This window comes from Thalassophryne amazonica, chromosome 10, assembly GCF_902500255.1.
Source record: "Thalassophryne amazonica chromosome 10, fThaAma1.1, whole genome shotgun sequence".
NCBI lineage: Eukaryota > Metazoa > Chordata > Actinopteri > Batrachoidiformes > Batrachoididae > Thalassophryne > Thalassophryne amazonica.
In genome coordinates this window covers 35,097,859-35,119,199 of record NC_047112.1, presented here as the reverse complement: position 1 = coordinate 35,119,199, position 21,341 = coordinate 35,097,859, and the positions used below count along the sequence as shown (strand labels likewise).

Genomic DNA, 21,341 nt, shown 5'->3' with positions numbered 1-21,341 from the left:
GGGTCTAGCAGCAGCTGCCTTTGCATTTCAAAAAGCATCATCCATAATCATGGGACATGCAGTAACGTTGTACACGTCGCATCAGTTACATGCCCTGCTAACCAGTCAACGTTTTGTCTTAACACAAGTTAGACGCACTGGATATGAAGTTGTGTTGTCCGCTCCAGAAATAACAATACAACGTTGTCACACGGTGAATCCCGCCACCAAATTGACCACACCGTTAAGATGGTACTCCACATAACTGTGTGGCAGAGACAGAGAAATTTTTGAGAGCCAGAGAACATTTGTATAATCACGCCATAGATGCAGATCTAACCCTGTTCGTGGATGGCTCATGCTTTCGGGATGCTGCGGGATTGCATGCGGGTATGGGGATTGTTAGATTAAACACGGATGGCGAGACCTTTGAATTACTGGAGTCCCAAGGAATTGATCAGCCTTGTTCAGCCCAACTGGCAGAAATCAAAGCCTTAACTATGGCTTGCCAGATAGCTAAGGATCAACGTGTTAATATCTACACAGACTCAGCCTACGCTTATGGCGTATGTCATGTACATGCAAACATTTGGAAACAAAGGGGATTCCTGAGAGCAGATGGCACCCCTGTCACTCATGGAGAAGCGATTTCCCAACTGTTACAAGCTCTCCAATTACCGTCTGAGGTAGCCATCATTAAATGTGCAGGTCATCAAAAGAATAATAACATCATAGCTCAAGGTAACAACTTAGCAGATGACGCAGCTCGCAAAGGAGCACAAGGAGAAAATATGTTTCCCCTGCTAACCATCCAAGATTGTGCCCCACTGGTTTCACTTAACGCACTGATAGTGGCTCAAAGTAGGGCCAGTGGAGAAGAAAAACGAATGTGGGTTAAACGAGGCGCTATTGAGACACGCAGTCAGGGGCCAGCGGACAAGCTGTGGCGCAGTAGTCATGGACATTTTGTGTTACCCACCAATTTATTACGACATGCAATCATTTGGGCCCACGGACCCGATCATTGTTCGCGAGTCCAAATTATGAACAAACTAAAAGCTGTCTGGTGGTCACCATATATGGCAGCTACAGTGGACCGTTTGTTGAATGAGTGTGAGGTATGTGCACAGTACAATGTCCGGAAATCATTCACAGCCCCTTTAGCCCACATTCCGGTCCCTGATGGGCCATTCAGACATCTTATGATGGATTTCATAGACGTGGGAGCTGAAAACCGAGTTAAACGAATGAGATATGTTTTGGTAGTGATATGCAGGTTCAGCCGATGGATTGAGGCAGTAGCCTCTGCAGATCAAGACCATAAAACGGTAGCCAAATTCTTGTGCCGAGATGTCTTTCCAAGATTTGGCATTCCAGATACTATCTCATCTGACAACGGTAGGGCTTTTGTAGCCAAGGTTACACAAGAAACATTCAAACAATTGGGTATCAAACAGAAGTTTGGGTGTGTTTATCACCCTCAATCAAATGGGGCGGTGGAACGGGCTAATGGCATTTTAAAGAACAAACTAGCAAAAATCATAGCAGACAGCAATGGCAAACTAACCTGGCTGGATGCGTTGCCGCTTGCTTTATTGTCAATGCGCTCACAAACTAACCGACTAACCCATTTGACACCATTTGAAGCTCTTACAGGTCGGCCGATGCCTATTCCATACCTGAGAGGACCCTACGAAGGACCATCGCTGGAGCAGCTACAAGACGAATGGCATAATTATCTGAGACAGTTAACCCAAATACACAAAACTATCTTTTTGCAGGTCAAAGGTGCTACAGAAGACAGAGAAGCAGAGATTCCACTCGAAAATCAGAGCATCCAGCCTGGTGATCTGGTTTACGTCAAAGTGTTCAAAAAGAAGTGGGACAGGCCCCGCCGAGAAGGTCCTTTTAAAGTTATTCTTGCCTCACATACAGCAGTCAAAGTAGATGGTAAGGACACTTGGTTTCATTTAAACCACTGCTGTAGGGTTGGTGGCCCAGCGCCCCTGCGGCCTCGGCAAGCTCGTCTTGGCAGAGCCGCCGGGCCAAGGGGGGAAGCAAGAGAAGCCAGAGACCCTACAGCAGCACCGAGGGACGGCCACGCCTCCCTGCAGCCAGAAGAAGCACCGAGGGAAGGCCACGCCTCCCTGCAGCCAGGCGAACACTGGCCAAGGCGCTCACAGAGACTGATTGAACAAAAGACGACGCACAGCTTCAGAGTAGTGGATCCCTGCCAGATAGAGCAGCGACAGACTCAGATGCAGACTCAGAAACAACTGGAGACGCAGGCCAACAGACAGACAGAGATACAGACCGACAGATAGACAGGCCACAGGAGACATCAGACTCGGACAGCAACTCAGTAGATTTACCGACAGAAGAACCGCAGGAAGTACAACCCAGACAAAGCACAGATACACCACACATCCCTAGTGACAGCTCATCTAGTGACGGCTCACTCAGTAGCACATCTAGTAGCACATCTCAACAGTCACCAGAACAATGATTAAGGAATTATTCAAGGGATTGACAATACTACTGGTGGTCAGTATGGGAGAAAATAGACATCCAAAACATACAACGGACTGTGCCGTGGCCATGGCCGCAATAGCAGCTAAACAAGGCATTCTAAACACAGGAAAAACATATAATTTGGTATACATTAAATCAAAAGCCTACAAGAACATAGGAATACAGGGAAAGCTGGGGGATTATATATTAGGCAAAGCCATTAGCATCAAATGTGAAGAGGAGGGAACACTCAACATAGAGGTAATTTGTGATAAAAGAGGATGCAGGGAAACCAAGCAAGACGTAACTGTTACAGTACATGAAGCCACAAAACGGGTAAAAATCAAACCAAGGAAAAAGAGGACAATTAGAAGCCTAGAAACAAGCAGTCACTTAGGGAGATGGGATCCCAGTACAGACCTAGCCCGCACACAAGGGTTGAAGACAAATCTATTTTACCAATGGTTGAAATTTTCGGCTAGGCAGCTCAGTGAAAAGCCTTGCATAGCCTGTCACCGGAAAGGTGTGATACTTCAGGCTAAACCCCTACCTGATATCAACACCTGTTATAGGAGCCCCCAACATAACTCAGACCAAGCAGAATGCTATACACAATGTGTTATGAAAATGGCAGTAGGTGATGAAAAATATGCTGCCGACAGTAAACTTTGTCCAGTGCCTCTAAGTACAGAAGGAACCGTTCCACCTATGATTAAAATAGAGAAAGGGATGATACACCCATTCTGTATAGCTAAAGGCTTAGTAGCACAATACATAAGCGATTGGCAGGTAGGGACGACCCAGCCAAAACACCACATACAGTGTATGCAAAAGCAGCAAGAATACAAACCGGCCAAAACCGCATGGAACATTACCGTCTGTCACACCCTGCCAGCAGCAGGCATACAGTGTGAACAAATAGTACCGGCCACAGGGGGGTCTGTAATTGGACTGAATCTCACCCATGCTTCATGGGTATCTACTCCAAATTTAGCTAAGGGAACGGTACCCTTAGCTGACATCTTTTGGATATGCGGACAAAGAAGGAAACTCCTGTCATCGCTGTCCCCTAATTGGAAAGGCCTTTGTGCTCCTGTGATGCTCACAGGAGCTATAACAGTAATTGACATGCCAAATTCAATACAACCCATGCCACAGAAACTTCGTAAGAAAAGAGGAATAATGACACTTAAAACAGACTACAACGTCACAGTAAGAAACGGGATACCAGAAGGGATACCCCGACAGTTAGAAGCCATAGACAGTAGCAGAGTTAAAGCAGATGAAGATGCGGATAAATGGGGATGGGCATTGGCGCTGTTCGGGGTTACTCCAAAAATCCGTTCTAGGTTCCAGGAGGTGCAGTGGATTAATTACTTGTGGTATAATCAGCAAAGATACCTGAACTGGACATTGGCAGCAGTAGGAGCCTTAACCGAACAACTGCACGCCACCTCGCTAATGACAATGCAAAATAGATTAGCTATCGAGATGATGATGGCTGATGAACAAGGAGTTTGTATTATGATCAAAGCCACCGAATGTTGCACAGCTATTCCCATGCGTACAGGGGAAGACGGAAATTTGACAGAGCTCTTAATCACACTTGAAGAGATGCAACAGGAACTGTTAAGTAACTCCATAGGAGGGAGAAATGAAACTGACGATTCTGGATACATTGTAGGGAATGGAATGAATATTGGCCCACTGTTTTCACTGTTTGGGGCTCACAATATCTGAAAGAATGACATGGAGCTGTAATAATGAACGTATATGTATATTACTAGGACACAGGAGTATGGCTGAGAGACCAGACTCCCCTGATCAGGGACCTATGCCTGATCTGCCTCTATCAAGTCTGATTGGACTCTCAGAACTGTTTGGAGAAGAGGATATACAGGAGGGATGGTCGAGACATGATTGGTCGCCACAGCCGCCTTCCATCCAGCAGCTAAACCAGTTGGCAACAGAAGGATCTTCATCGTTCCAGCACCTGGCGATGACGGCTTCACAGAATCTGCCTGCAGCAAGAGTCGGCCCGAGGACTCCACCATCACCTGAAGGACCCTTTGGACTCAGGAACACACCCCTTCCGCAGATGCCATGGAGACAGTCACATGTGCCAGTGGCAACGATACCCTCCAGGGGAGGCAGCCAAGGTCGGCCATATGCAGCAACTGCCCGAGCGCATCCTAGACCCAATTCACTGCTAGGACCTGTCCCCAGCTTTCCACCCCCAAGGCAGGAGAGATATTCTGATCAGCCCAGTGCCTCTGGAGGAGGATCAGCAGGGGTGGACCTTAGCCGAACTCACCCACCAGGACAGAGGGGAGCTTTGTACAGGCTGCTAAATGCCCAGAGTGTCCCAACCACTTGCCTGTGCGACATCAACAATACTCCCCCCACACATGAAATGCCTTCCCCCATGTACTTCCTGTCCCCTGGACTGCACAACCTTAATCTGGTCATGGTCACCCCACTGGACATGGCAATCTTGGTTCGAGAGCTTCGTCTTCCACAAGAGTCTGTTCCAAAAACCTTGGAGCAGCTCCTGCCCCTCACAAATCACATTCCCCATGGGCTATTTGAGGAAATCATGCCACAACTGAGTCAGACAGCTGCATAGCTTTTAAGGATACACCGTGACAATGCCAACATCTCTTGTGCTCAGGAGGGCCTCCATACTCAACTGTGTGGTCTTCTGTCTAGTATGGACATGCTAGCCAGCATGATGGAGCATATGGAAAGGGAACAGCTAGGGCTGGCCACCACCACCCTGAATGTGGGCAAGAATTCTCTGGGGGCCCTGTACAACCTGGCCAAGCAGCACAAGGAGCTGGAAAGATCCATCAGAGAACTGCGCGACTGTCTGAAAGCCAGAATTCCTGATCCTTCCCCCACTACCCCTGAAAGGCCAACCTCCCCATATTCCCCAACTTCTCCCAAAACTTCAGACGCTGAGTAAATGCTGAGGAGCGCGGACTGACGTAATGGCACTGAAAACGGACTATGATCTTGGTTCTTGAGTTTGAATTGCGGACTGGTTCCAGAAATCCAAAGAAGGATATATGTTAGTAACGAAGGTCGGGTAAATGTCTGTCCTTACCATCATCTGCGTAACACAGATAAAGCTAAATGCGTACACATAGATATCACATTGCAAAGTTATAAAAAGGGGACCCTTACACGGCGTGTTTGGAGATTTAGTAGTAAAGATGCACCATAGGGACCCCTTTTTCTTAAATTATAGCATGCCTCAAGAGACATGCATCGCCTAAATTTGGCGTCTGGCCAAAAAGGGCATTAGAAAACAAGCTGAAAAAGAAGAAAAACAAAGTGGAAAATGTTGAGAAATGGCCTATAATGAAAACCATTATATGATTGACTAAGGCAAATGACTTAAGGACGGACATGAAGGGAAACCATTTATTGTGTTTATCATTTAACTAGACATAGCTGCGCTAACCTTAGAATACTTTCTTGATTGGTTGACTAAATAGTGGTAACGTAGGGGTTATTTGATGCATTTAAGTAATAAATGTGTGACTCTTTAACAAAATAATATGTAGAACCAAGTATAATGGGTTGGAGCCTCTGGTTGAGTGAGACAATAGATGCCAGAAGATGATTGGTTGCACTGATGTCAATGTAAAGCCTTTACTTTGCCATGATTAAGAGGTTGCTGTAACTTGTTTTATGTGGCCATTTTAAGTGCCTTGAATTACACCAAAACTCAATGTTTGAATGTCACCTTGCGTTGATATAATCCAGCTAATTGATCACCTTGTGCCTTAGTATGTAGGTTCACCTGCACTTCAATATATTTACCGTGTGAAGTATCACTGATATTCATATCCGCACCAGAGTTATCAGTAATTCGAGTGATGTGTTTTTCTTTTTTATTGCAATGCATAAATGAGGATGTCTTGTCAGTAAACAACCCAAGAGTATAGTTGATGTAATGGGACTCTTTCGAGTCCCAGAGGAGGGACTGTAGAAGGATTTTTAGGTCCTTATTTGAACTATGATGAACTATCAAGTGTCCTGATCTGAACTGTATGTCCTCTGGCTGAACTAGCAGGTGTTCAACCCAAAAAAAAGGGCTCTATTAGTCATTCAGTCTATCAGGGGCTTTCCAAGGCCTCTTAGGTGCTTTCCCGCAGGCCACGTGCAGGGGCCTCGGGCCAGCTGCACCTGTGGCTGAGGCCACGTGCGGGGGGCCTCAGGCCAGCTGCACCTGTGGCTGAAGGTCTTTTAAAAAAATCAGTTGTAAATCCTTCACGTTTTAATGGGAGCGTTTGTCACATTGAAATAATGGCCTAACACCTGCTTAGGGTTCACTAGAGGACGCTTCCAATAGAAAACCATGTCTTGGGAATGAAATAAATAAAAAAGTCGAAGGAGGAGCGATGCCCGCGGGTCTCCAATAAATAGATGAGCACGGTTGTCACATATTCAGTCTCTCTAGAGGACTCAGTTTGTCTAAGCTCTGTGTCGAAGGCTTAAATAAACTTAAAAACTCTGTGCATTTTATCTTGCTTAAGGCTGAATTATTCTAAAGTGTTGTGTCCTTTTCTAGCATATCACTTGCAATTAGTTTGTGTTATCTAAAAGATGACATCCTGAGAAGACTAAAGACAAACCACGACAATGTACATGATGGATTCTAGATCTTTGGACATAAATAGAAATAAACAAAATCTGTAGTTTTTGTCAAAAGCATTTACTTTCAGATAATAATGACAAATGTACCTCCATAAACTCTGAGCTGAGCTCAGCCGGCTGTGCTGCATGTCAGGGTGTAATGCATAAAATATGGACATCTCATTTTGGGAGAAAAAAAAAAAGTTATAGTTTGTTGTCTGTATTACAATGTGTGGAAAGAGGTGTCTTTTTATTTAAAACAGCAATTTGCTTTGAAGTTATTAATTCCAACCGGACTCTGTCTTTCTAACTTGACTCGGCAGAGAGCAGCAGCAGTGTTTGGAGCTGTGCAAACAGAACGGAGGATGATTCTCGTTTCTTTCTCGCAACAAGACAGGAGTCCCAGTGAGTGACTAATCTGCACAAAAGTGACTCACGATTGACATTTTTTAAAGGCTTTGAGAGTGGTTAAGAAGCGGACTTGCCGCTTCTAAAAAGCAGTGAAGCAATGAAGCAGCTAGTGATGGGATGAACAACAGTGGTGCGTCAACACTGTGCCGAGCACACGAGTGAAACCCCGTATCGGTGCGCGTATCGCTTTAAGAAAAAAGAAAAAAAAAATCACGTGACCGATAGAGGAACTGTGTCGTTCAGCTGTGCTGCGCCAAATTGCGTTTATAAGGAAACAAACTGTATCGACATGTTGCGGATTTGTTGGATGGAGTTTTGCTGGTGGATTTTTGCTTGCCCTCACCTTGCTCCACTGACTTCATGACACGTTCAAAGACGTTTCCCCAGTCTGGAATAATTTTGATCTTTTGACGCCAAATAAGATAAATCTTTTTCTCCTTTCGGCATTGTTTACTGTTATTTTTCCAATTAGATATGTTTGTACTCCTTTACAATACTGGAAGAATAACCAGAAAACATATACATACCTTTATCAACTCGCACTGAAATTTTTATGCTCACCATCTTCATCTGTACCCTGAAAGAGTTTTTTCTAAGGCAGGGGAACTGCTGTGTAAGAGGAGAAATCGCCTTGGAGCAGAGACACTTCAGAAACATTTGTTCTTCAATAAAAATGCATAAATGAATCTATTTTCAGTCTTTTATTTCGTATGCTTTAACACTTAAATTTCCATACACGTTACAAATTTTAACTGAATTTTATTACAAATTTGCTATATTTTCCAAACCAACTCAGTTTAACATTTACACAAACAAGGTTTTAAGCAAATTTTAAACTCTTCTCATGAACAGCTTAACTCGACACACAAATTGACCACATGAAATTATGCAATGATGAGATCATATTTTAAATAAAATATGATCTCATCATATTTAATCTGCCTGTGAAATAGTTAATCTGGCAATTAACTATTTCACAGGCTGCCGTTGCGTTTGCAGCACGGTAACTTTTCCATCTTATTTACCTGCAATGATTTTATAACTACTGCAGGGGTCACTACTGAGTGACCAACACAGTGTCAACACAGTGCCGACAGTCTGTGTAGTGTGTCAATACACTCCTTGAGGTATCATCATCCCATCACTAGAAGCAGCGGGTCGGCGCACTGCTTCTTTGGCTCAAGTTTCACGCAGAGCTGCTGCAGAAAAGGTTGACTGCAGACCCGCTGCATGGTCTGCAATCAGCACAGATAAATGACTGTTTTCCCGATAAACACCCTCAAAAACAACAGCCGCTCTGAAGGAACGATAAGGGAATCATTAAGCAAAAAGGATTTGATGTTGGTGGATCAAATTATTTCTTAACGATTCCTGAAAAGAACCGGTTCATGATACCCAACCCTACACCTGACACACAAGAGTGTGTTAAACAGTGAAGATCATACCAGGTACCTGGTGCAGACAGAGGTGAAAAATACAGACACACTCTGAAGCAGGGGATGTTGGAGCTGTCGTCTACACAACGAGAAACCACCACGTGGCCTACCTTGGTAAGTGACAGGCTCTCTGGACTTAATAAATTATATTAAGCAAAGTAGATAGAAGTAATTTCATTATGCTGAAACTTCATTTTAGACAGACTTCATTTTATACACTAAAGCAAATTTAAGGGCCTTTAAAGTATTTTTGAGCTACATTTCTTATATTAAAGACGCCATATACTATAATAAAACAAGAAAATGGAGCATGTCAGGGGAGTACTGTGACGAGAATTTCCACTTATCACTCACACTACAGTATTCTCCACCGGCTCATGCCATCACACCCACTGCAGATCAGTCTGTTCATCATCATTCCCCTATCTGGTCAGTTTTCACCCCGGTCCAATTAAATCATTCACAACCCGCTTCAACAAAGAAAACAGGTCGGCACCAAATAGTTCAGCAGATAAATGCATGCAGTAAAACTCGCATATGGACCAGAAAAGTTTGTCCGTTATAATCAAAATCTGCCATTATGTATAAAATGGACAAAATCTGTTATATGTTATATGTATGTACTGGATTAGTTCCAGCCAGAAGGCGCAGAACAAGATATGGGGCCTCCCCAGCACCAATTAGGCTTGCGCAGTTCCTTAAGTAAAAGCCTGACCTTGAATCGAGACCTGCCTCATTTAATGCCCGGGTCAAAACTTCCATCTGAAAAAAAAAGAAAAAAAAAACAGGACCGTGGTAAGTGACAATTTACATTGGATAAATTAGGCCTACGTCTCAACGAAATATAATGTTTATTAGGGATGTGAATCGTACAACAACTCACGATTCAATTCGATTCTGATTCTTGGGGTGACGATTCGATTCAGAATCGATTTTCGATTCAAAGAGCTCTGAGGACACGACGTTCATGATTTCCAAAAACAATTTGAAATGTGGACTCATCAGACCACAGCACACTTTTCCACTTTGTGTCTGTCCATTTCAAATGAGCTCGAGCCCAGAGAAGACAGCAGTGTTTCTGGATGTTGTTGATGTATGGCTTTAGCATTGCATGGTAGAGTTTTAACTTGTACTTGTAGCGACAAACTGCATTAACTGACAGTGGATTTCTGAAGTGTTCCTAAGCCCACGCGGTAAGATCTTTTACACAATGTCAGTTTTTAATGCAGTGCCGCCGGAGGGATCGAAGGTCACGGGCATTCAATATTGGTTTTAGGCCTTGCCACTTATGTGAAGTTCTCCAGATTATCTGAATTTTATGATTATGGACGGTAGATGCTGGAATCCCTAAATTCCTTGCATTTGAAAGTTGAGAAACATTGTTCTTAAACTGTTCGACTATTTTTTCTCACAGTTGTTCACAAAGTGGTGAGCCATGCCCCATCTTTGCTTATGAATGGCTGAGCCTTTTGGGGATGCTCCGTTTATACCCAATCATGACACTCACCTGTTTCCAATTCGGTGTTCTTTGAGCATTCATCAACTTTCCCAATCATTTGTTGTCCCGTCCCAACTTTTTTGAAACGTGTTGCAGGCATCCATTTCAAAATGAGGAAATATTTGCACAAAAACAACAAAGTTTATCAGTTTGAACATTAAATAACTTGTCTTTGTGGTGTATTCAATTGAATATAGGTTGAAGAGCATTTTCAAATCATTGTATTCTGTTTTTATTTACATTTTACACAACTTCCCAACTTCACTGGAAGTGGGGTTGTACATATGAATTAATTTGCCCTCCTTAAAAATGTACACAATACTTTCATGCCATTTTACATGCTAAGAAATGTTGAAAGTACATTATTATCACCACCACCATCGCCAATACTATTATTAGGACTGCACAATTTGAAGAAAATGTAACTTTGTAATTATTGTGGGAAATTTCATGATTGCAAAATGGTAAATTTATGGTCTTGTGTTGCAGTCAGGCCCATAAGTATTTGGGCAGTGAAAACAAGCCAAAACATGCGTGCAGCACATCTCAATGAACCCAGAAACACAAACATATGGCTGCTCAGATATTTTTATGCAGCTACAGTTTAAGGTAAAATTAAAATATAATGCAAATTGTTTTCTTTTGTGAAAACTGAGCAAAGTAGTAGGCATAAGCAGCAGAGCTGTCTGCAGTGATTGTGGGCGAGAAGCGGAATTTCTGTGCTTTATGAATGAATGCAGCACTCAAGTCAATTCATACAGTGCCGAAATTGGAAAAACTGCTAAAATTTTAGCTCAATCATCCCACCTCTAAATTGCACACACAGTTGCATGAAGGAACTCAGATTGCCTGCTATGAACCTGAAAACACTGGTTGACAGTTCAGAATTAGCCAACCCAGAGTGCAGGTTTCCACTCAGGGTTTGCTGAACCTGCTTTCTGCAACAGGCTCCAGCATGAACCTGGTCTGTCCTGTCTGGGAAAAAAAAAAGGACAAAGCTCCTGCCTTAAAATTTTCCTGTTATTACATTTCATTCATTCAAAATTGTTACAAGGTTTAAATCTTTAGCCTGTCTGCTGACAGTGAGGAAAATAAGTATTTGAACACCCTACGATTTTGCAAGTTATCCCACTCAGAAATCATGGAGGGGTCTGAAATTTTCATCTTAGGTGCATGTCCACTGTGAGAGACATGATATAAAAAAAAAAAATCCGGAAATCACAATGTATGATTTTTTTTAAATAATTTATTTGTATGTTACTAAGCAGGGGTGGTGGCCAAGTGGTTAATGCGCTTGGTTTCAGTTCAGAAGGTTCTGGGTTCAAATCCCACCCCTGCCACATTTCTCCATGTAATGTGGAGTTGCGTCAGGAAGGGCATCCGGCGTAAAACCTGTGCCAAATCAACATGCAGATCCACCTTGGATTTGCTGTGGCGACCCCGAGTGCAAACAAGGGAGCAGCTGAAGGGACTTACTTTTATTTGTATGTTACTGCTGCAAATAAGTATTTGATCCCCTACCAACCAGCAAGAATTCTGGCTCTCACAGACCTGTTAAGTTTTCTTTAAGAAGCCCTCTTATTCTGCACTCTTTACCTGTATTAATTGCACCTGTTTGAACTTGTTACCTGTATAAAAGACAGCTGTTCACACTCTCAATCAATTACACTCCAACCTGTCCACCATAGCCAAGACCAAAGAGCAGTCTAAGGACAACAGTGACAAAACTGTAGACCTGCACAAGGCTGGGATGGACTACAGGACAACAGGCAAGCAGCTTGGTAGAAAACAACTGTTATGATTAATTATTAAAAAGTGGAAGAAACACAAGATGACTGTCAGTCTCCCTCGATCTGGGGCTCCATGTAAGATCTCACCTCGTAGGGTAAGGATGATGCTGAGAAAGCTCAGAACTACACAGGAGGACCTGGTCAATGACCTGAAGAGAGCTGGGACCACAGTCACAAAGATTACATTAGTAACACATGATGCTGTCATGGTTTGAAATCCTGCAGGGCAGCAAGGCCCCCCTGCTCAAGCCAGCACATGTCCAGGCCTGTTTGAAGTTCACCAGTGACCATCTGGATGATCCAGAGGAGTCATGGGAGAAGGTCATGTGGTCAGATGAGACCAGAATAGAGCTTTTTGGAAAAAAACTCCACTTACCATGTTTAGAGGATGAGAACAACCCCAAGAAAACCATTCCAACCGTGAAGCATGGGGGTGGAAACATCATACTCTGGGGGTGCTCTTCTGCAAAAGGGACAGAACGACTGCACCGTAATGAAGGGAAGATGGATGGGGTCATGTATTGCGAGATTTTGGCAAACAACCTCCTTCCCTCAGTAAAAGCATTGAAGATGGGTCTTGGCTGGGTTTTCCAGCATGACAATGACCCCAGACATACAGCCAGGGCAACTGGCCTGGCCAGTCTCCAGACCTGAACTCAACAGAACATCTTTGGGGGGAGCTGAAACTCCAAACCTGAAAGATCTAGAGAAGATCTGTATGGAGGAGTGCACCAAAATCTCTGCTGCAGTGTGTGCAAACCTGGTGAAAAACTACAGGAAACGTTTGACCTCTGTAATTGCAAACAAAGGCCACTGTACGAAATATTAACATTGATTTTCACAGGTGTTCAAATACTTATTTGCAGCAGTAACATACAAATAAATGATTTAAAAAACATACATTGTGATTTCCGGCTTCTTTTTTTTTAGATTATGTCTCTCACAGTGGACATGCACCTAAGATGAACATTTCAGACCCCTCCATAATTTCTAAGTGAAAGAACTTGCAAAATCATAGGGTGTTCAAGTACTTACTTTCCACACTGTATGTTATAACCACCAAATGAACCATGTTACCAGAGAATTTGCATGTGCTCTGATATGCAAAGCATACAAGTACAGTTTAAACAAAGCAATTGCAGCTGCAGCGTTTTGCATGCATGACCACTACTACAGGGCATCTGGAAAGTATTCACAGTGCTTCACTTTTTCCACATTTTAGGTTACAGCCTTATTCCAAAATGGGGTAAATTCATTTTTCTCCATCACAATTCTACTCACAGCACCCCATAATGACAACATGATTGTTTTTTTTGCAATTAAAAAATAAATAAGAAATCAAATGTACATAAGGATTCAATCCCTTTGCTCAACACTTTGTTGATGCACCTTTGGCAGCAATTACAGCCTCAAGTCTTCTTGAATATAATGCCACAAGCTTAGCACACCTGTCGTTGGGTAGTTTTTCCCCATTCTTCTTTGCAGCAAGCTCCATCAGGCTGGATGGGGATCATCGGTGGACAACCATTTTCAGATTTCTCTAGACGTGTTCAATGGGATTCTCGTCTGGGCCACTCAAGGACATTTACAGAATTGTCCTGAAGCCACTCCTTTGATATCATGGATGTGCTTAATGTCACTGTCCTGCTGAAAGATGAACCGTCACTCCAGTCTCAGGTCAGGAGTGCTCTGGAGCAAGTTGACATCCAGGATGTCTCTGTACATTGCTGTATTCATCTTTCCCTCACTCCTGACTAGTCTGCAGTTCCTGCTGCTGAAAAACATCTGCATAGCATGATGCTGCCACCACTCTTTACTGTAGGGATGGTGCTGGTTTCCTCCAAACCTGACGCGTAGCACTCACAGCAAAGAGCTCAATCTTTGTCTCATCGGACCAGAAAATTTTGTTTCTCCTGGTCTGAGAGTCCTTCAGGTACCTGAAGGTTAACAAACTCCAGGCGGGCTGCGATGTGGCTTCCATCTGGCCACTCTACCATACAGGCCTGATTGGTGGATTGCTGCAGAGATGGTTGTCCTTCTGGATGGTTCTTCTCTCTCCACAGAGGAATGCTGGAGCTCTAACAGAGTGACCATTGGGTTCTTGGCCACCTCACTGACTAAGGCCCTTCTCCACTGATTGCTCAGGTTAGACAGGCGTCCAGCTCTAGGAAGAGTCCTGGTGGATCCAAACATCTTCCATTTACAGATGATGGAGGCCACTGTCCTCGCTGGGACCTTCAAACCAGCAGAAATGTTTCTGTACCCTTCCCCATATTTGTGCCGATACAATCCTGTCTTGGAGGTCTACAGACAATTCTGTAGACCTGCTTGGTTTGTACTCTGACATGCACTGTCAACTGTGGGGCCTTAAATGTAAACAGGTGTGTGCCTTATGAATTCATGTTCAATCAACACAATTTACCCCAGTTGGACTCCAATTAGGCTACAGAAACATATCAAGGATGATCAGTGGAAACAGGATGCACCTGAGCTCAATTTTGATCTTAACAGCAAAGGCTGAGAATACATATGTATGTGTGATTTCTTAGTTATATTACTGTTAATAAATTTGCAAAAATCTACACAAAAAATATATAAAAATTTCTCATTGTCATTATGGGGTATTGTGTGTAAAATTGAGGGAAAAAAAATTAATCCATTTTCGAACATAAGACTGTAAATACTTTCTGGATGCACTTTGGGTTGGGTATCGAGAACCAGTTCATTTCGGTATCGTTAAGAAATGATTCAATCCACTATTTTTGCTTAATGGTCCTTCAGAGCAGCCGTCGTTTTTGAGGGTGCTTGTCGGGAAAATGATCATTCCTCTACATTGAATACAGACCCTGCAGTGGGTCTCTAATCAGCCGCTGTGCAGTAGAGGATGACATTTTTCGGGAATTCCCGTGGGTCACGTGATTCCCGCGGGATGGGAGTCAAAATTTTATCAATCCCGTGATTGGGATGGGACGGGAATAAAAATGAATGGGAGCGGGCAGGCGCGGGAATGCCAAAAATAGATGATGATTTTCATCTATTTAATGCCGCTTTCACACCGGGTGCGATCAGACGTTATAAATTCGCGGGGGTCGCGTGGACGCGCCTCCTTCGCCCGGTGTGTCGCTCTGCTTTTGCTACGAAAATTCGCACCGATGCGTCATCAAATAGGAAAAAAAAAAGAAACTCCGCTAATTGCTGCACCTCGCTCTTCCACCAAAAAACGGTCATAATTGTGTTTAGAAACCAGTGACCGTTTGTTTTATTATATATCTGTGTAGTTAATAAGTAAAATAATCTCCATTCGCTTGCGCGCGCACGTAACATAAAAATAAAAAGAAACTCCGCTGCTTGCTGTGGGGCTGCTGCTACCTCCAAAAACTCTGTCATAATTGTGAAATAAAGGACAAAAGAGACATAAGTACTGCTCACAGGCTGCTACCAGAGACAGGACATGTTCACATCTTCAGACAAACTCCAGACATCCCCACGTTACTACATATTCAGTCCCTGATTGATCATCATGGCGCAAGACATATGGGAGTGGGATGGGAGTGGGACTGATTTTGAGTGGGAGCGGGATGGGATTGGGAGTCATCTATACAGGATTGGGACAGGATGGGATTTTTTTTTCTGGGAGCGGGATGGGACGGGAGTGAAAATCCACTCCCGTGTCATGCTCTACTCTGCAGTGCGACTCTACTTTGAAGCATGACCCAAAGAAGCAATGCTTCGATCCGCTGCTCTTCAGAAGTGGTATATCTGCTTCTTATCCCCTCTCAAACCCATTAAAATATGTCAATCGTGAATCACTTTGTGTGGATTAAAGTCACTAACTGGGACTCTTGGCTTGTTGCAGTCAAGAAACGAGAATCGTCCTCCGTTGGCACAGCTCCAAACTATGTGCGGCTCTGTGCCGAGAGAGTTCCATCTGAATTAATAACTTCAAAAATTGCTGCTTTAAATGAAATGCCACCTCTTTACAAACAATGTAATACAGACAATAAACCACAGTCGACAAACATTTTTTTCCTCCCAAAATGAGACGTCTTGCATTCTTTATGAATTACATCCTGACGCTCAGCTCAGATGTATGGAAAAATATTCATGCCAATAATGTCTGAAAGGAAATGCTTTTGACAAAAACTACAAATTTTGTTTATTTCTATTTATGTTCAGAAATGAAGAATCCACCATGTAGATTTTATTATGCCCAGAATTTAAAGATCCAGTGACCAATTTCGTATTTATTTACTTTAAGACTCAATAAAATGTTGCTGACATAGGAAACCGGTAAAGCCTACTTTTAGTACACAGAAAATTCACAAGAGGTATCGATAAGGGAATCAATAAGGAATCAGATCGATAAGCAAAATTGATAATGGTATCGATAGATAAAATCTTATTAATACCCATCCCTAGATGCACTGCATACCAGCAGTTTCAATCAGTACAGTCAGGCGTCCCAATTGTCTGCCTTATAAAATGAAGGCTTTCCTGTCTAATCTCCTTCTTGTACAGTCACTCAGTTTCTGAAAACTGTCTACTCCACACAGATTTACCATAGGGTATCATACTGTTTGTATTTCTTCATAATTCATGTAAATAAAGTCCAAGACATAATCAATGTTTTGGCAATGTTCATGTATCCATCCTGACTTGTCCCAAGAAAACTGGATATAAAAGTGATGGTTTACATGTGCTATACTAAAGGGGGCACTTACTTATTCACAATCATTGTAGCTTTTAGATTTTTCTTTCTTTTAATTTATGATGTACAGATTACATTTCACTGTGAGTTTAAAGGGGATAATTTTATAAATTTTAATATACAAAGCCTGAATATTTTGATGTCCTAAAAAATTTCTGACATGTAAAAGTTCAAAGGGGTAAACACTTTTTCACACCACTGTGTGTGTGTGTGTATATATATATATATATATATATATATATATATATATATATAAGGGTGATCCTCTACAGTATGCCAAAAATAATAATGTGACTTTCTTAAGGTGCTTTCTGATAAAATTGTTCATCTTGATGAGAAAATGTTTTGCGCAAAATTTTTTTTTTCGATAACTATTCTAGCCACTGCTGCACACGGGGCGGAAATCGCAATGGTTGAGCATATAAGCGCAAACCAGCAATAATAATGTAGCTGTTCACAAATGAAATACATATTGAAACAAAGTGTTACATATCACTGTCCACCTATTTGGTGAAAACCAACAGTCATGAGGAGTGGAGTTTGGTTCAGATTTTCTTTGCCTCCGGGAACTGACGTCGATGCCACTCAACTTGCAGCAGGTATTGGCGCTGCTGTTCATCCTTTGTTAGGATCTGATTGTAATCCTGGACAAGTGAAACTTCTTGCTCAGCAAAATCATTGACAGCAGCAATGTTATCCAGGACCTGCTGTGACGACTGGAATGATGGGTCATCTTCCCACTCTGAGGGGTCCTTGATGAGGAAGTCCATTTGACGGTGAATGCCTCAAAATGTGACCTGAAGCAGATGTAACAAAATCTGCTACTAAGTAATTAATGTATCCAGTTCATAACTCAAAATATAGATATGTATAATGAAAAATGTACACCAAATGGGCTTTTCAATATTAAATTCAAATGTCTATAAAACCCACAATCCTGATCACATCTGGGTCAAACTGTCAGGCGATAGTGAGTGCCAGTCTGCACCTCACTTTCAAACATGAGAGTGATTGGGGCATGCTTGATTAAGATATAACACAAAATATACATTAAATGTGTTTTTTAATGTTAAATTTAAATGGCCACAAAATCCGTAATCTGGATGAAATTTTATCAGTCGATAAAGGATACATCCTACATAAATATCAAAGAAATTTGATCTTTTTGGTAGAGTTACAAATTTTTGAAAAATTATTCAATGTTAAAGATAGGGATTTTTTCTAATTTTCCAAGAATTTTCCTGACTTTGCCCTCTGCCTATTCAGATATGACTTTTCAGTAAAAAACTTAAAAAAATATATATATGTGTGTGTGTATATATGTATATATATATAAATAAAAACACACACGAGGTCTGTCAGAAAACTATCCGACCTTTTTATTTATTTTTTTTAAACTATATGAATTTGAATCATGTGCGCTTGCATCAGCCAAGCTTGAACCTTCGTCCGCATGCGTGAGTTTTTTCACGCCTGTCGGTTGCGTCATTCGCCTGTGGGCAGGCTTTGAGTGAGCACTGGTCCACCCCCCTCATCGGATTTTCATTGTCAGGGAAATGGCTGAGCGATTGGAGCAGCGCTGAATCAAATTTTTCCAGATACTGTGAGAGACAGCCAGGTGGAAACCATTCGGAAGATTCAGACGGCTTTCGGTGAGGATACTCTCGGTGTCACACAGATTAAGGAGCATTACAACCAGATTAAAGACGGCCCACAGCGGCGGAGGGCGCGCCGCGCTCCGAGCGGCCATCGACAGGCTGAAACGACCAGATCATTTCCAAAGTGAAGGCTGTGTTGATCCGGGACGTCGTATGACTACCAGAGAAGAGATGGACATCAGCACTTTTGTGGCACATTCCACTGTTACAGGAGATTTTGTAATGAAAGACGTGCAGAGGAATTTGCGTGTCGGGACGGAGCCGCAATGGTGCACAGCAAAAAGCACGTCCGTGTTGGAAACCATTCTGAAGATTCAGATGGATTTCGGTGGCTTTTCAGTCGAGTGAGTATCCGAGAAATTGTGTAACAGCTGGGAATGTCACAACTTGTCAAGTGAGACCTCCAACACAGACGTGTTTTTTGCTGTGCGCCATTGCGGCTCCGTCCCAACGTGCAAATTCCTCCGCATGTCTTTCATTACAAAATCTCCTGTAACAGTGGAATGTGCCGCAAAAGTGCTGATGTACACCTCTTCTGCACTTTCTCTGGTAGTCAGAAGACGTCCCGGATCAACACAGCCTTCACTTTGGAAATGATCTGGTCATTTCAGCCTGTCAATGACGGCTCGGAGCGTGGCGCGCCCTCTGCCGCTATGGGCCGTCTTTAATCTGGTTGTAATGCTCCTTAATCTGTGTGACGCCGACAGTATCCTCACCGAAAGCCGTCTGAACATGAACACACACACACACACACACACATATATATATAAAATGGTATATGAAAAATTGTGGGCTCCAGGCTGTTGACAAACAAACACACAAACGGGTGAAAACATAACCTCCTCCAATATCATTGGCAGAGGTAACAAATACAGTGTTACACCTTTTATTTAAATTACACTTTGCCTTCAGCAACATAAATGTCTGGAGTGAAACAGGAGTTATTGAGAAGTTTTAACGTGAATGGTGAGAGTGTTTCATGAGAAAAGACATGCACTGCACAAGACATATTCAAGGAAAGATGAGGTGGAGCGTCTGACTTACATTCTCAGCAGTCCAAATCTGTAGAGCAAATGTCAGATTCTGACTTCTGCCACCTTGCATTGAAAGTGCTGACTACCAACTTTGATGCTGACAGCTGGATATTTAACCAGAATTTTTACTCCCTGCTGGCCGAAGGGGCATTATGTCATGGTGATTTCTGTCCATCAATCTGTCTGTCCCAAAAAGGGTATAAGCTTTCTGAAAGCAACTCTTCTCACATTCTTAAGAGGATTTTATGATACTTGGTACAAGTCCTTGTTATAGGTTGGTAATACGCATATTATTTTATTGTTCAAGTTGGGCCCATTTTACCAGAGTGATGGACCTTGATTAACAAATCCAGACTCCATCTGTTTCAGGAGTGGGTGCCTGCATTCTGAAATCAAGTATCACATACCTTGAAATGTTATCAGAATGTTCCAAGCAGTTGCACCAAAGCAGCATTTACCACAAGGGATTATTGTGTTCTCAGAGCACTCTTGTTAAACATTGTGCTGCTGTCAACTGACCTCTACTACAGCTTGTCAAATCACTTCCAAGAACATTTCCTCCACAGAAGACAAGGCAAGCCATAATCACAGTGCTGTGGATGTGCTAAAATGACTAGCATCCAAATCAACACACACATCTGGCAGTGATCGTCATTGCTTTGACAGTCTGTCAGCCCTGTAACACTTTAAGAGAAACACTGGAGACCCATTGTTGGTACAACTAATTACACAACCATTTGGGACATTATTAAACTACGAAATGCCACAAAACCTATCTTCTGAGACATACTTAATACTTTGTTTTACACTGAGGTTGGGTTACTGTGGTGTGCAGTGTTTGCCTGTCTTGTCAATGTAATGTAAATGCAGCATTCATGTCATGTCAATGTTGCTGAAAAGGTCATGTCATCCAGTCCAGTTGTGTAGTAAAAAGAACATGTAGTGTAATCAAATAAATGGATGTAGAAGAAAAACCACTGAAAACAAATAAAGAGCTTTGCATATTAAGTGCCAAACATTATTAGTACGTTTGGCACCAATCTAATCCCATATGCCTGGTTCGAGTCTTGAAACAAATGCAGGCCACACCAACATTGAGAGTGCAAGGATAAGTGTGATAACAGTTTGAATTATGCATGCTTACCCAGGAGAAGAAGTTTCAGCTCCCTTCTTGCATCTTTCTTGTCCCGCCGGAGTTGTTTCTCAATCTCTGCATTGATTCTCTTGGACTCCTTTGCCTCCTCACTCAGGCAACAAGCCATCATGGGGTCTAAAGTCATCACCACATGAGCCAAAAAGCCTGTCTAACCAGAGGCCCACAGGTCACACAGGCAATCCCAAATAAAACAAACCGTTTCCTACAACAGATGTCCAGACACCGATATCCAAGTAGGGTGTAGAATGCGGCCTTCCTTGTTGATGGTAAAAGTACTGTTAAGTGTCAAATATTTGATAGGCAGCTTAGACAAACTCCTGTGTAAATCCCCAGGCTACAGGCACTGACAGCTGATCTCAGGAAATTTGCATTGCAACATGTCCTCAAGTTATCAAGGCGACTGCAGTAGGTACAAATAACCATAAAAGAGACTAAATTAGGCAAGTCGCTAAATAGCCTTCAGGCTAAATGTCGCTGACGCTATAACCAAGATTCTTTTAATAGATATTTTTTTAA

General features: G+C 42.6%; 1 protein-coding gene across 2 annotated transcripts in view; it reads right to left on the bottom strand.

Annotated features, from left to right (window-relative positions):
• LOC117518597 (guanine nucleotide-binding protein G(q) subunit alpha) overlaps positions 1-20,949 on the bottom strand; it is an 89,911-nt gene extending 68,962 nt beyond the window's left edge. For both annotated transcript variants that reach the window (XM_034179770.1, XM_034179771.1), the window contains exon 1: positions 20,814-20,949. In XM_034179770.1, coding sequence (XP_034035661.1) covers positions 20,814-20,949 — 136 coding nt within the window. The remainder of the gene's footprint in view (positions 1-20,813) is intronic.
• Positions 20,950-21,341: the final 392 nt, after the last annotated feature.